At 41.5% G+C, this 13444-nt stretch overlaps 1 protein-coding gene across 3 annotated transcripts in view; it reads right to left on the bottom strand.

The window, feature by feature from the left end:
* LOC139568209 (uncharacterized) overlaps nucleotides 1–8776 on the bottom strand; it is a 57237-nt gene extending 48461 nt beyond the window's left edge. Inside the window, exons 1-3 of one of the 3 annotated variants that reach the window (XM_071389952.1) lie at nucleotides 8336–8776; nucleotides 6891–7202; nucleotides 6587–6766 (exon numbers count right to left, since the gene is read on the bottom strand). In XM_071389952.1, the coding sequence (XP_071246053.1) occupies nucleotides 6587–6766; nucleotides 6891–7202; nucleotides 8336–8375 (532 nt within the window). In that variant the 5' untranslated portion in view covers nucleotides 8376–8776. The remainder of the gene's footprint in view (nucleotides 1–6586; nucleotides 6767–6890; nucleotides 7203–8335) is intronic. The other 2 variants (XM_071389953.1, XM_071389951.1) reach the window with 2 other exon arrangements.
* Nucleotides 8777–13444: the final 4668 nt, after the last annotated feature.

The raw sequence follows: 13444 nt of genomic DNA, 5'->3' as shown, positions 1-13444 counted from the left end.
AAATGGGAAGTTCCTCCAAGAAGATAAACTCTTCCCACAACACAAGGTGCGCAAAATATGGTGCCCAAAAACACAGGATGCACTCCACATCCTGTCCCAGCCTGACTTTGGCACACCAGGCCACATTATTATTCACACCGGCACCAACAACCTGCGAGAGGAGCAGGAGAGAGTAGGCAGCCTGGTCAACAGAGTAGCAGAGAGGGCCTCTGAGCGGTTCCCCAACTCCCACATCACCATCTCCACTCTGCTGCCCCGCAAAGACTTTCATCCCCGTACCATTCAGAAAGTCAACGCTGACATCACCAGAGGGTGTGGCCTACTCCCGAACGTACATGGTGCTCACCACCCAACAATCACCCCAGCACATCTGCACGACTACTCCCACCTGAGGAAGCAGACAGTAGGGATGTTTGCCAAGTCTCTAAAGGACGTGGCACTTGGTAGACAAACACCCCATGCCGTACTGGACAGAGGACCACCCAGAGACCCCTACCAGACCACTGCACCACCAAGGAGCCCCAGGCCCCTACAACGCCACACCAGACCCAGCGCACCCCACAGGCCCCACCCACCACCAGAGCATCACCACTTCCATCGGCTTAGCCAGACCGGACCGGGCCCAGCCTACTACCCCGCACCAGACCACCACCCCTACCAGACCAGAGAGGAAGCCCCACGGCCCAGACCTGGCCCCCCTCCACTCCACAGGGCCCAACAGCAGGACCAGCGCAGCTACGCAGAGGTCGTCAGAGGACAAGAGAACCCTGTAGGATTAAGTGAGATTAAACAGCTCCTCCAATACATCTGCACTAAACTGCACTAAACACACACGGACGGACGCACACACACACACACACACACACACACACACACACACACACACACACACACCTATTGTACTAAAATGTACTTGTTCAATTAATAGATTTATATATATAACAGAAAAAATGTTAGTTGTTATCGTGTTTATCTCGCTCTTAACAACTTAATAGTTAGTTACTGTATTTCTGACTGCTATTCTCTCTTTTGGAACATGAAATCACTATCAGTTAGCATGTGGAACATTCAGGGCCTAAACTCATCAACCTTTGGACTGAAGAGTTTGGCACTGGAGTTCAACAAAAATCTTAAAGATGTTGACATCATCATTCTGCAGGAGACATGGTGTAAGGCTGACATTGTCACTCACTGTCCCATAGGTTACAGAGAGGTAATTGTGCCGTCACAAAAACACAGCTCTGTCAATAGAGGCAGAGACTCTGGAGGACTGATCATTTGGTACAAATCCGAACTACAACATCTAATTGATCCCCTCAAAATTGGCAAATATCACATTTGGTTAAAACTGAAAAAATAATTGGTACTGACAGAAAAAGATGTGTTCCTTTGTGCAATTTATATCCCCCCCCTCAGAATCCCCATATTACTCAGAGGAGATCTTCCCCACCCTTGAGGAAGAGACGTGCCATTTCCAGGCCCAGGGAAATGTGCTCATCTGTGGGGACACAAATGCACGTACAGGAACACTACCTGATCTAACGAGCACACGAGGGGACAGCTTTATTACAGGCCATAATGTTTCTAACTGTCTTAATCTCCCCCATAGAAACAACAGTGACAGCACCGTCAACAAAAACGGAAGGGATCTGTTGCAGCTCTGTAGAAGCTTGGGTCTGTACTTTGTCAATGGTAGGTTACAGGGGGACTCTTTGGGGAGATTCACCTACTGCTCACCTCTTGGCCACAGTACAGTAGACTATATGATCACAGACATTGACCCTTTCTCTCTCAGCTCATTCACTGTCAAGCCACTAACACCTCTGTCTGATCACAGCCAAATTACATTGTTCCTCAAAAGAGCAGACATGGAAACAACCACACATTCACAGCCCAGCAAGCTGTACAACATCAGACATTCATACAGATGGGCCCAAAACAGCACAGAAGAATACCAGAAAGCAACCTGGAACCAAAATACCCAAACACTCTTAGATAACTTTCTGGATACCACATTCACTCACAGTAAAGAAGGCATCAATCTAGCAGTACAAAACATCAACTATATATTCAGGCAAACGGCAAAAGAAGCACAATTGAAATTGATAAAAAACAAAACAAAAAAGATCACAGATGACAACTGGTTTGATGCAGATTGTAAAATTATAAGGAAAAAAATTAGAACACTATCCAACCAAAAGCACAGAGACCCAAATAATGGTGAATTACGCCTTCATTACTGTGAGACTTTAAAACTCTATAAACGTACACTCAGAACCAAAAAAGCCCAGTACAACAGAAAGCAGCTGACGCTAATTGAGGAGTCCATAAACACAAACAACTTCTGGCAAAATTGGAAAAAAATAAAAAAATCTAAACAAGAGGAATTAGCGATACAAAATGGTGACATATGGACAACCCATTTTAAAACACTCTACAACACCGTTCAAATTGACACAAACACAGAACAACGCCAAATTCATGAGAAGTTGAATGGATTAGAAAAAGCTATAAAGGACAATCAAAATCCATTGGACTCCCCAATTACTGACCAGGAGCTCTATAAGAAACTTCAGGCTCTCAAATTTAAAAAGGCATGCGGACCTGATGGCATCCTAAATGAGATGCTCAAACTCACTAGTGCAAAATTTCAATTGGCTATATTAAAACTGTTTAATTTGATCCTGAGTGTAGGCTATTTCCCTGACATCTGGAATCAAGGACTCATAACCCCAATCTTTAAAAACGGAGACAAATTTGACCCTAACAATTACAGAGGCATTTGTGTGAACAGTAACCTGGGGAAGGTTTTCTGTAGTATTATAAATGTAAGAGTTCTAAACTTCCTTAATAAGCACAATGTCCTGAGTAATAGCCAAATTGGATTTATACCAAAACATCGCACAACTGATCATATTTACACCCTACACACCCTGATAGATAAACATGTCCACCAAAATAATACCAAAATATACGCTTGCTTTATCGACTTCCAAAAAGCATTTGATTCTATTTGGCATACAGGACTGTTCTACAAAGTTATTGAAAGTGGTGTAGGGGGTAAAACATATGACATAATTAAATCAATGTATACTGGCAATACGTGCAGCATTAAAATTGGCAAGAAAAGAACAGAATTCTTTAACCAGGGGCGGGGCCTTCGTCAGGGTTGTAATCTGAGCCCTGCACTCTTCAATATTTACATCAACGAATTGGCCACTATTCTAGAAAAATCCTCAGCCCCTGGTGTTAGTCTCCACAATTCAGAGGTTAAATGCCTACTCTTCGCAGATGACCTATGCCTGCTGTCACCCACAGCACATGGCCTACAGCAGAGCCTGGACCTGCTAGAGCAGTACTGCCAGACCTGGGCCCTGGCAGTAAACCCCAAAAAGACTAAAATAATGATTTTCCAGAGAAGATCCAGATCTCAGGGAATTAGACCAAAGTTCTCAATTGGTACAAAATATATAGAGTACTGCACACACTACAATTACTTAGGTTTAAAAATAAGCTCAACTGGACACCTTAATGAGGCAGTGAATGAACTGAGAGAGAAAGCACGCAGGGCATTCTACGCCATTAAAAAGCAAATTCAAATTGAAATACCTATTAAAATTTGGCTAAAACTAATTGAATATATCATTGAACCAATTGCACTTTATGGCAGCGAGGTGTGGGGTCCACTTGCAAAACAAGATTTCACCAAATGGGACAAACATCCCATTGAAACCCTGCATGCAGAGTTCTGTAAGATTATCCTACATGTCCAGAGGAAAACTACAAACAATGCATGCAGGGCAGAATTAGGCAAATATCCACTAATAATAAAAACTCAAAAAAGAGCAATTAAGTTTTGGAAACATCTAAAATACAGTGACCCCCTCTCATATCATTACCAAGCCCTGCAATGCCAAGAGCTGAGCAAAGAAAAGAGTCCCCTCATCCAGCTGGTCCTGGGGCTGAGTTCACAAACCTGTTCTACTAACACACTGAAGCCTCAGGACCAGAACATCCAATCAATCAGGATAAACCAAATTACAACACAGTCAAAACAAAACTATATTGCTTATTGGGAAACACAAGCACAAACACAAAGCAAAATGCAGTGCTATCTGGCCCTAAATCGACAGTACACCGTGGCTAAATATTTGACCATGGTTACTGATCAAAACCTTAGAAAAACCTTGACAAAGTACAGGCTCAGTGAGCACAGCCTTGCCATTGAGAAGGGTAGACACAGGAAAACCTGGCTCCCTGTAGAGGAAAGACTGTGCAACCACTGCACAACAGCAGAACCCGAGACAGAGCTGCATTTCCTGACAAAATGTCAAAAATACAAAACAATTAGAGAGTGTCATTTCCCCAAATTTGAAACTCTTATTCAAGGTTTCAAAGACCTCTCTGATGAGGATAGGCTACCCGTCCTGTTGGGGGAGGACGCAGAGAGCTGTGGGTTGGCAGCGCACTACATTGCTGCCTGCCATAAGTTGAGGGACAGTGTCTGACAGACCAATCAACCTGCACATGTACTCTACTGTATGTTTATTGTTATTGTTCAATGTATGGTTATTTTGACACTTGGTTATTGTTGTTACTGTTGTCCCGTTGACAATTTTGATTCTCTTTTTATATTGTAAATAAGCTTTGGCAATATGTACACTGTTACGTCATGCCAATAAAGCAAATTGAATTGAATTGAATTGAATTGAGAGAGAAAGAGAGAGCGAGAGAGAGAAAGAGAGAGCGAGAGAGAGACCGAGAAAGAGAGACAGAGGGAGCGAGAGAGAGACAGAGAAAGAGAGAAAGCGAGAGAGAGCGAGAGAGACCGAGAAAGAGAGACAGAGAGAGAGAGAGAGAGAGACAGAGTATTTAATTTTGTATTATTTACTGCCATTTTATATTATTATTTGTTATTGTTTATAATTTTATTACAATGTATATTGTATACATTGTTGCTTTGGCAATATTGACACAATGTTTTTCATGCCAATAAAGCAGCTTGACTTTGAATTTGAGAGAGAGAGAGAGAGACCGAGAGAGAGAGAGAGAGAGAGAGAGAGAGAGACCAAGAAAGAGAGAGAGAGAGAGAGAGACCAAGAAAGAGAGAGAGAGGTAGTGAGAGAGAGAGAGAGATCTGAGAGACAAGGCAAGAAGGGCCTTCTATGCCATCAAAAGGAACATAAATTTCAACATACCAATTAGGATCTGGCTAAAAATACTTGAATCAGTCATAGAGCCCATTGCCCTTTATGGTTGTGAGGTCTGGGGTCCGCTCACCAACCAAGATTTCACAAAATGGGACAAACACCAAATTGAGACTCTGCATGCAGAATTCTGCAAAAATATCCTCCGTGTACAACGTAGAACACCAAATAATGCATGCAGAGCAGAATTAGGCCGATACCCACTAATTATCAAAATCCAGAAAAGAGCTGTTAAATTCTACAACCACCTAAAAGGAAGCGATTCCCAAACCTTCCATAACAAAGCCATCACCTACAGAGAGATGAACCTGGAGAAGAGTCCCCTAAGCAAGCTGGTCCTAGGGCTCTGTTCACAAACACAAACACACCCCACAGAGCCCCAGGACAACAGCACAATTAGACCCAACCAAATCATGAGAAAACAAAAAGATAATTACTTGACACATTGGAAAGAATTAACAAAAAAAACAGAGCCAACTAGAATGCTATTTGGCCCTAAACAGAGAGTACACAGTGGCAGAATACCTGACCACTGTGACTGACCCAAACTTAAGGAAAGCTTTGACTATGTACAGACTCAGTGAGCATAGCCTTGCTATTGAGAAAGGCCGCCGTAGGCAGACATGGCTCTCAAGAGAAGACAGGCTATGTGCACACTGCCCACAAAATGAGGTGGAAACTGAGCTGCACTTCCTAACCTCCTGCCCAATGTATGACCATATTAGAGAGACATATTTCCCTCAGATTACACAGATCCACAAAGAATTTGAAAATAAATCCAATTTTGATAAACTCCCATATCTACTGGGAGAAATTCCACAGTGTGCCATCACAGCAGCAAGATTTGTGACCTGTTGCCACAAGAAAAGGGCAACCAGTGAAGAACAAACACCATTGTAAATACAACCCATATTTATGCTTATTTATTTTAACTTGTGTGCTTTAACCATTTGTACATTGTTACAACACTGTGTATATATAATATAACATTTGTAATGTCTTTATTGTTTTGAAACTTCTGTATGTGTAATGTTTACTGTTAATTTGTATTGTTTATTTCACTTTTGTATAATATCTACCTCACTTGCTTTGGCAATGTTAACACATGTTTCCCATGCCAATAAAGCCCTTTGAATTGAATTGAATTGAATTGAGAGAGAGAGAGAGAGGTAGTGAGAGAGAGAGAGAGAGAGAGAGAGAGAGAGAGAGAGAGAGAGAGAGAGAGAGAGAGAGAGAGAGAGAGAGAGAGAGAGAGAGAGAGAGAGAGAGAGAGAGAGATTTGTCCAATGCTTGACCAGATATTGTTGTTTCTGTCTATAGCAGCATTTTAAAGTTGTCTGAAGGTAAAAGAATGATGGCAAGGGACAGGTCCATCATACCTGCTCTCTGTGAAGGACCAACACTGATGTCTCCAGATGGCAGGAATGTTGTGGAGAGGTTTTGTAAGGTTGTGGAGGTGTTTGGGAATGTTGTAGAGAGGTTTGGGAATGTTGTAGAGAGGTTTGGGAGGGTTGTGGAGACATGAGGTCTGGAGGAGACAGGTGACGGTTTAGGAGGAGCTGTATGTGAAAACAAAGTATGGGTCAACACAAATACAGTCACCATTTTGATTTAATGTCTCTTGAAATAACTCAGAAAGCCTCTAACAAACTAACAATGTTCAAGACAACTGTGTTAACTTACCATCTGTAACTGTGAGATGCACCTCTTGGAGTGTGTCTAGGCCATATCTCCTCACTCCACACCAGTAGGTACCAGAGTCTGTCTTCATCAGGTTCTTGATGGTCAAATAGAATACATTTCCCTTGTCTTCTATTCTGTATCTACCTTGAGATACATTCTTGCTCCCCTTCGTTTCAACCAGAATGTCTCCATCAGAACATGTCCCATTGCAGAAGTATTTGTTGTGGGTCCCTGCCCAAGTGAACGAGCAGCTGAACATTACTTGTCCTCCTACCACTTCCTTAGTGACAGCTGACACATCAACACACAGAGCTGTCAAACAGAAACACACAGTACAGTCACAACTAATGACCTGTGAGATATACTTTAACCCTGCTCAAATCTAACTTTAACCCTGCTCAAATCTAACTTTAACCCTGCTCAAATCTTACTCTAACCCTGCTCAAGTCTAACTTTAACCCTGCTCAAATCTAACTTTAACCCTGCTCAAATCTATCTTTAACCCTGCTCAAATCTAACTTTAACCCTGCTCAAGTCTAACTTTAACCCTGCTCAAGTCTAACTTAAATCCTGCTCAAATCTTACTTTAACCCTGCTCAAGTCTAACTTTAACCCTGCTCAAATCTAACTTTAACCCTGCTCAAATCTAACTTAAACCCTGCTCTAGTCTTACTTTAACCCTGCTCAAATCTAACTTTAACCCTGCTCAAATCTTACTTTAACCCTGCTCAAATCTTACTTAAACCCTGCTCAAATCTTACTTTAACCCTGCTCAAGTCTAACTTTAACCCTGCTCAAATCTAACTTTAACCCTGCTCAAATCTATCTTTAACCCTGCTCAAATCTAACTTTAACCCTGCTCAAGTCTAACTTAAACCCTGCCCTAGTCTTACTTTAACCCTGCTCAAATCTAACTTTAACCCTGCTCAAATCTAACTTGAACCCTGCTCAAATCTAACATTAACCCTGCTCAAATCTAACTTTAACCCTGCTCAAATCTTACTTTAACCCTGCTCAAATCTAACTTGAACCCTGCTCAAATCTAACTTTAACCCTGCTCAAATCTAACTTTAACCCTGCTCAAATCTAACTTTAACCCTGCTCAAATCTAACTTAAACCCTGCTCAAATCTTACTTTAACCCTGATCAAGTCTAACTTTAACCCTGCACAAACCCATGTATAAGACCAACATATCAAACATTCTAAGTGCAGTGCATTATCATGAGGTACATGTGAAAAACAAACTCAGAACTATAAAACGTTCTGGCTCCTTATAGACAAATACATATCTTCTTCCTTCTGTACTATATGATCCAGACAGTATTATAGAACCTGATACATACATACAGACAGACAGACAGACAGACAGACAGACAGACAGACAGACAGACAGACAGACAGACAGACAGACAGACAGACAGACAGACAGACAGACAGACCTCACCTGAGAGGAGACAGCAAGAGACAACATGGTGTATCTTCATTCTGGACAGTTACTCCTCAGTTAATATACTGTTAAAGTTACTTTACCACCACAGTTACTATACTGTTAAAGTTACTTTACCACCCCAGTTACTATACTGTTAAAGTTACTTTACTACCACAGTTACTATACTGTTAAAGTTACTTTACTACCACAGTTACTATACTGTTAAAGTTACTTTACTATCACAGTTACTATACTGTTAAAGTTACTTTACTACCAAAGTTACTATGCTGTTAAAGTTACTTTACTATCACAGTGACTATACTGTTAAAGTTACTTTAATATAACAGTAACTATACTGTTAAAGTTACTTTACTATCACAGTTACTATACTGTTACTTTACTACACTACCAGCTAGCACAGTTCCACAAAAGAGTCTCTGTCAGCTACACACTTGACAGCAGGGTGTTTCTGAAACTCTCTGTCTTCCTTAAATGAAAGCTCCTCCCTCATCTGACACCTCTCTCTCTCTCTCTCTCTCTCTCTCTCTCTCTCTCTCTCTCTCTCTCTCTCTCTCTCTCTCTCTCTCTCTCTCTCTCTCTCTCTCTCTCTCTCTCTCTCTCTCTCTCTCTCTCTCTCTCTTCTCTCTCCTCTCTCTCTCTCTCCTCTCTCTCTCCTCTCTCTCTCTGTTATGTTAACATTGCCCAAGCAAGTGAAGTAGATAATAAACAAAGGTGAAATAAACAATCATGAACAGTCTCTCTCTCTTTCTCTCTGCATGTCAAGGAGATGAGTATAGTGATGGTGGTGGTGGAGGGGGAGGGCATTAGCCTACACATCCTGATGATTTCTCTGTAGTGACCTCAGTGTCATCAGGTCTATATGTGCTGCAGAGTGAAACTGGTTCAAACCGGCCGGAGGTTAGACTTCTAAACCACCAGAGAACTCAGCTAGCTGTGGTGACTAAGTGTTAAAACTGTCAATTTCTCTGTTCTAAAGTTACCATGTTTGTTTCAGCAGAGGAGGAACACATTGTTCAGATGATGACAATATAGTTAAAGTATACATAAATGTATTGTATTACTATTTTCTGACATGTAATTGATCCAAATACAGTCTTTGTAAATGATCAACTCAACAGATGAGTTTCTGAACAGAAGAAACATCCCTCCTCTACAACCCAACTCCCCCTTAATGAATGATGTCATCACATAACAGACAAGCTACTGAGATCTCAGTAAACCAATAGAACGACCTCCACATCGCCCCCTACAGACTGTTATCAGTACTGATGAATAAATCTACTATAATCTCCACCACCAGTCGTCTCTCTCTCTATTGATCCTGGGGGACGAGGTTACAGTCTCATAAACTACATGTTTCAACTCAGTCAATTCAGGAAGTGAAGTGAAATTCCATTCATGGATTGAGAATCCACATGGAAAATGATGGTCATCAATGATACATTGAATTGCGATTCATTGTCTGTATTGAAATGGAATTAAATTGGACCCCAACTAACAAGAACACTGTGTCACAACCAGACGATCACACAACCTCTTCTCTTCAGACTACAGACCATAGAATTACTTATTAGAACGTAATTACATAATAGACTTTAATTAGTTCTACAAGGATGGAGAATCTACAGAGGGGGGGGGGGGGGGGGGGGTGATAAAAGTGAAAGAGAGAGAGGCAACACTAGACACTATTGAACACAAAGCTTCACTATCTCATCCTGGAATATACAAGGTCTGAGGTCATCTGCCTTTGGCCTAAAGAGCAGGAACCTGGACTTTGTCATATAAATTGGAAATACAGACATTGTCATCCTACAAGAAACATGTTACAGAGGAGACGGAGCCACTGGTTGCCCTCTAGGTTACAGAGAGCTGGTAGTCCCATCCACCAAACTACCAGGAGGTATGCTAATTTGGTATAGAGCAGACCTCCACTTTATTAAATTAGTGGAAAAACTGGAACATTTTACATCTGGCTAGAAATTAACAAGGACTCTTTAACTCAATAGAGAAAAATGTGTGCTACCTATATCCCTCCAATAGAATCCCCATACTTTAACGATGACAGCTTCTCCATCCTAGAGGGAGAGATCAACCATTTCCAGGCCCAGGGACATGTACTTAACTAGTCTGTGGTACTCTACTAGTCTGACATCTACTAGTACTCTACTAGTCTGACATCTACTAGTACTCTACTAGTCTGACATCTACTAGTACTCTACTAGTCTGACATCTACTAGTACTCTACTAGTCTGACATCTACTAGTACTCTACTAGTCTGACATCTACTAGTACTCTACTAGTCTGACATCTACTAGTACTCTACTAGTCTGACATCTACTAGTACTCTACTAGTCTGACATCTACTAGTACTCTACTAGTCTGACATCTACTAGTACTCTACTAGTCTGACATCTACTAGTACTCTACTAGTCTGACATCTACTAGTACTCTACTAGTCTGTGGTACTCTACTAGTCTGACATCTACTAGTACTCTACTAGTCTGACATCTACTAGTACTCTACTAGTCTGACATCTACTAGTACTCTACTAGTCTGACATCTACTAGTACTCTACTAGTCTGACATCTACTAGTACTCTACTAGTCTGACATCTACTAGTACTCTACTAGTCTGTGGTACTCTACTAGTCTGACATCTACTAGTACTCTACTAGTCTGACATCTACTAGTACTCTACTAGTCTGTGGTACTCTACTAGTCTGACATCTACTAGTACTCTACTAGTCTGTGGGGACCTAAATCCCAGAACTGGACAAGAACCTGACACTGTTAGCACACAGGGGGACAAACAGCTACCTGGAGGTGACAGTATTCCCTCCCAAGTATGGCCCCCCTAGACACAACTATGATAAAACAACCAACACAAATGGGTCATAACTCCTGCAGCTCTGTCGCACGCTGTGTCTGTACATAGTCAACATTAGGCTTCGAGGAGACTCCTGGTAGGTACACCTACAGCTCATCCCTTGGCAGTAGTACTGTAGATTCATTTATCACTGACCTCAACCCAGAGTCTCTCAGAGCGTTCACAGTCAGCCCACTAACACCCTTATCTGATCACAGCAAAATCACAGTCTACCTGAACAGAGCAAGACTCAATCATTAGGCATCAAAGCCAAAGCAACTGCACAATATTAAGAAGAAAGTGAAGGTGTAACTTGGCAGTAGAAAGCCTAAACAGTATGAAGACAGAACAACCCTAAAAAAGAAATTGAGAAACCTATCCAACCAAAAACATAGAGACCCAGACAGAAGTAATTATATCATTCGTGCAAATTATGCCTATAGAAACACAATTGGGCAGTTTGGGCTCATTCTGGACAGATTTTGGCGAGAGTGAGCCCTCTCTCTTCGACCTCTTCCTCTCTGCTGAAATGATGTCACCAGAGAAAGCATCAGAGTGAGAGAAACAGCGCCCCTCTATATGTAGACCGTGTATCTGATGCTGTGTGGACAGAAATATTATGACATGCCATACTCTGTTTGTCCAGACAGCATCAGATACATGGTCTACACATACGGAGACAGAGGGGCGCTGTTTCACACGGATGCTTTAACCCTCCATAATCTAAACCCGTCTAAACCGGCGGGGGTTGGGAGGGGGGGGTCATACCGAGGATCATTTAGTTATTTGATTTGGAATTTTAAAAACCATTGAACTATAAAAATATATATATACAAAATTATTTGAAATTGGCCTTAATTATGTTAGCCCATAAACGCATTGACTCACAGATTCACTACATGTCAAACCCCTTGTAGTATAAGAATATACACACTACCGGTCAAAAGTTTTAGAACACCTACTCATTCAAGGGTTTTTCTTTATTTTTACTATTTTCTACATTGTAGAATAATAGTGAAGATATCAAAATTATGAAATAACACACATGGAATCATGTAGTAACCAATTTTTTTTTAACAAATCTAAATATATGTTATATTTGAGATTCTTCAAATAGCCACCCTTTGCCTTGATGACAGCTTTGCACACTCTTGGCATTCTCTCAACCAACTTCATTAGGTAGTCACCTGGAATACATTTAAATTAACAGGTGTGCCTTCTTAAAAGTTAATTTGTGGAATTTATGTCCTCCTTAATACATTTGAGCCAATACGTTTTGTTGTGACAAGGTAGGGGAGGGGTATACAGAAGATAGACCTATTTGGTAAAATAGTAAGTCCATATTAGGGCAAGAATAGATCAAATGAGCAAAGAGAAATGACAGTCCATCATTACTTTAAGACATGAAGGTCAGTCAATACGAAAAATTTTAAGAACTTTGAAAGTTTCTTCAAGTGCAGTCGCAAAAAACATTAAGCACTATGATGAAACTGGCTCTCATGAGGACCGCTACAGGAATGGAGGACCCAGAGTTACCTCTGCTGCAGAGGATAAGTTCATTACCAGCGTTACCAGAGTTACCAGCCTCAAAAATTGCAGCACAAATAAATGCTTCACAGAGTTCAAGTAACAGACACATCTCAACATCAACTGTTCAGAGGAGACTGTGTGAATCAGGCCTTCATGGTCGAATTGCTGCAAATAAACCACTACTAAAGAACACCAATAAGAAGAAGAGACTTTCTTGGGCCAAGAAACACGAGCAATGGACATTAGACCGGTGGAAATTTTGGCCTGGAGTCCAAATTGGAGATTTTTGGTTCTTTGTGAGACACGGTGTGGGTGAACGGATGATCTCCGCATGTGTATTTCCCATTGTGAAGCATGGAGGAGGAGGTGTTATGGTGTGGGGGTGCTTTGCTGGTGACACTCTCTGTGATTTATTTAGAATTCAAGGCACACTTAACCAGCATGCCTACCACAGCATTCTGCAGCGAGACGCCATCCCATCTGGTTTGTGCTTAGTCGGACTATCTTTTGTTTTTCAACAGGACAATGACCCAACACACCTCCAGGCTGTGTAAGGGCTATTTTACCAAGAAGGAAAGTGACGGAGTGCTGCATCAGATGACCTGGCCTCCACAATCACCCGACCTCAACCAAATTGAGATGGTTAGGGATGAGTCGGACCGCAGAGTGAAGGAAAAGCAGCCAACAAGTGCTCAGCATATGTGGGAA

Source organism: Salvelinus alpinus, chromosome 2 (assembly GCF_045679555.1).
Source record: "Salvelinus alpinus chromosome 2, SLU_Salpinus.1, whole genome shotgun sequence".
In the NCBI taxonomy this organism is placed as follows: domain Eukaryota; kingdom Metazoa; phylum Chordata; class Actinopteri; order Salmoniformes; family Salmonidae; genus Salvelinus; species Salvelinus alpinus.
The sequence above is the reverse complement of the archived record's forward strand: the minus strand, read 5'-3'. Positions and strand labels throughout refer to the sequence as shown.